Raw genomic sequence first — 962 nt, 5'->3', positions numbered from 1 at the left:
TCAACAAGGCCAAAGTAATGAATGCAGGATGTGCTGAAGCACTGAAGCAATATGATTTTGATTGCTTTGTCTTCTCTGATGTAGATCTGGTTCCTATGGATGACCGTAACCTCTATAGATGTTTTAACCATCCCCGACACTTGGCTGTGGCTGTAGACAAATTTAATTTTCAGTTACCCTATAACACCATCTTTGGTGGGGTTTGGTCATTGTCCAAGAAGCAGTACTTCAAGATTAACGGCTTCTCGAACACTTTCTGGGGCTGGGGTGGTGAGGATGATGATATTTATTTGCGAATTGTTAACAGAGGAATGTTTATTACTCGACCTGGCATGATAATCGGAAAGTACAAGATGATCAAACATAATAGAGACAAGCTCAATGGTGTTAATCCAAAGAATCCTGGCAAACTAAGACAAACCCATTTGACCATGGCTAACGATGGGATTAATTCCTTAAACTACACAGTCAAGGAGATTGTGAAGGATAAACTGTACACTTATATCACGGTGAATGTTGGGTCTCCACCAAGCTGAATGAAGATGGAACCTGTGGATTTTGGACTGCTGTGGACTATTTATTCTTTGTTGTTGCAGTCTCAGACTCAAACAAAAGGTGGAACTGGTGCGATTTGGAATCCAGTTTGTCCAGTGTATCTTATAACCTGACCATGCGTGTGTCCGTGTGTAGAGTTATGTTTGCAAATCTGTGTGCGAGTATGTAATTCAAATGTATAATCACGTTTACTGCTAATGAACATACAATTATACTCTTGTCAATGGATTCAGATACAACAATGGTCAAAAGTCTGCTCATGAAGAATGAAAGATGTGGTTCAGACAGGTGGACACAAGATACAGCCTGGGGATTATTTAATTCAGCATTAATTTTTGTGTGTTGAAATGACAAGCATCACATGTGCAGTAAATGACAGAACAAATAACAATGTTTTGTTGGCCAAT

The 962-nt window shown here is 39.4% G+C and overlaps 1 protein-coding gene across 1 annotated transcript; it reads left to right on the top strand.

Annotated features, from left to right (window-relative positions):
• Window positions 1–5: 5 nt before the first annotated feature.
• Window positions 6–536, top strand: LOC121940346 (beta-1,4-galactosyltransferase 1-like; the record flags this gene model as incomplete). The annotated part of the gene is made up of 1 exon (XM_042483135.1): window positions 6–536. A coding segment is annotated over one exon (531 nt), but the record flags the coding sequence as incomplete, so codon positions are not given.
• Window positions 537–962: the final 426 nt, after the last annotated feature.

Source organism: Plectropomus leopardus, unplaced genomic scaffold (assembly GCF_008729295.1).
Source record: "Plectropomus leopardus isolate mb unplaced genomic scaffold, YSFRI_Pleo_2.0 unplaced_scaffold84178, whole genome shotgun sequence".
NCBI classification, from domain to species: domain Eukaryota; kingdom Metazoa; phylum Chordata; class Actinopteri; order Perciformes; family Serranidae; genus Plectropomus; species Plectropomus leopardus.
The sequence above is the reverse complement of the archived record's forward strand: the minus strand, read 5'-3'. Positions and strand labels throughout refer to the sequence as shown.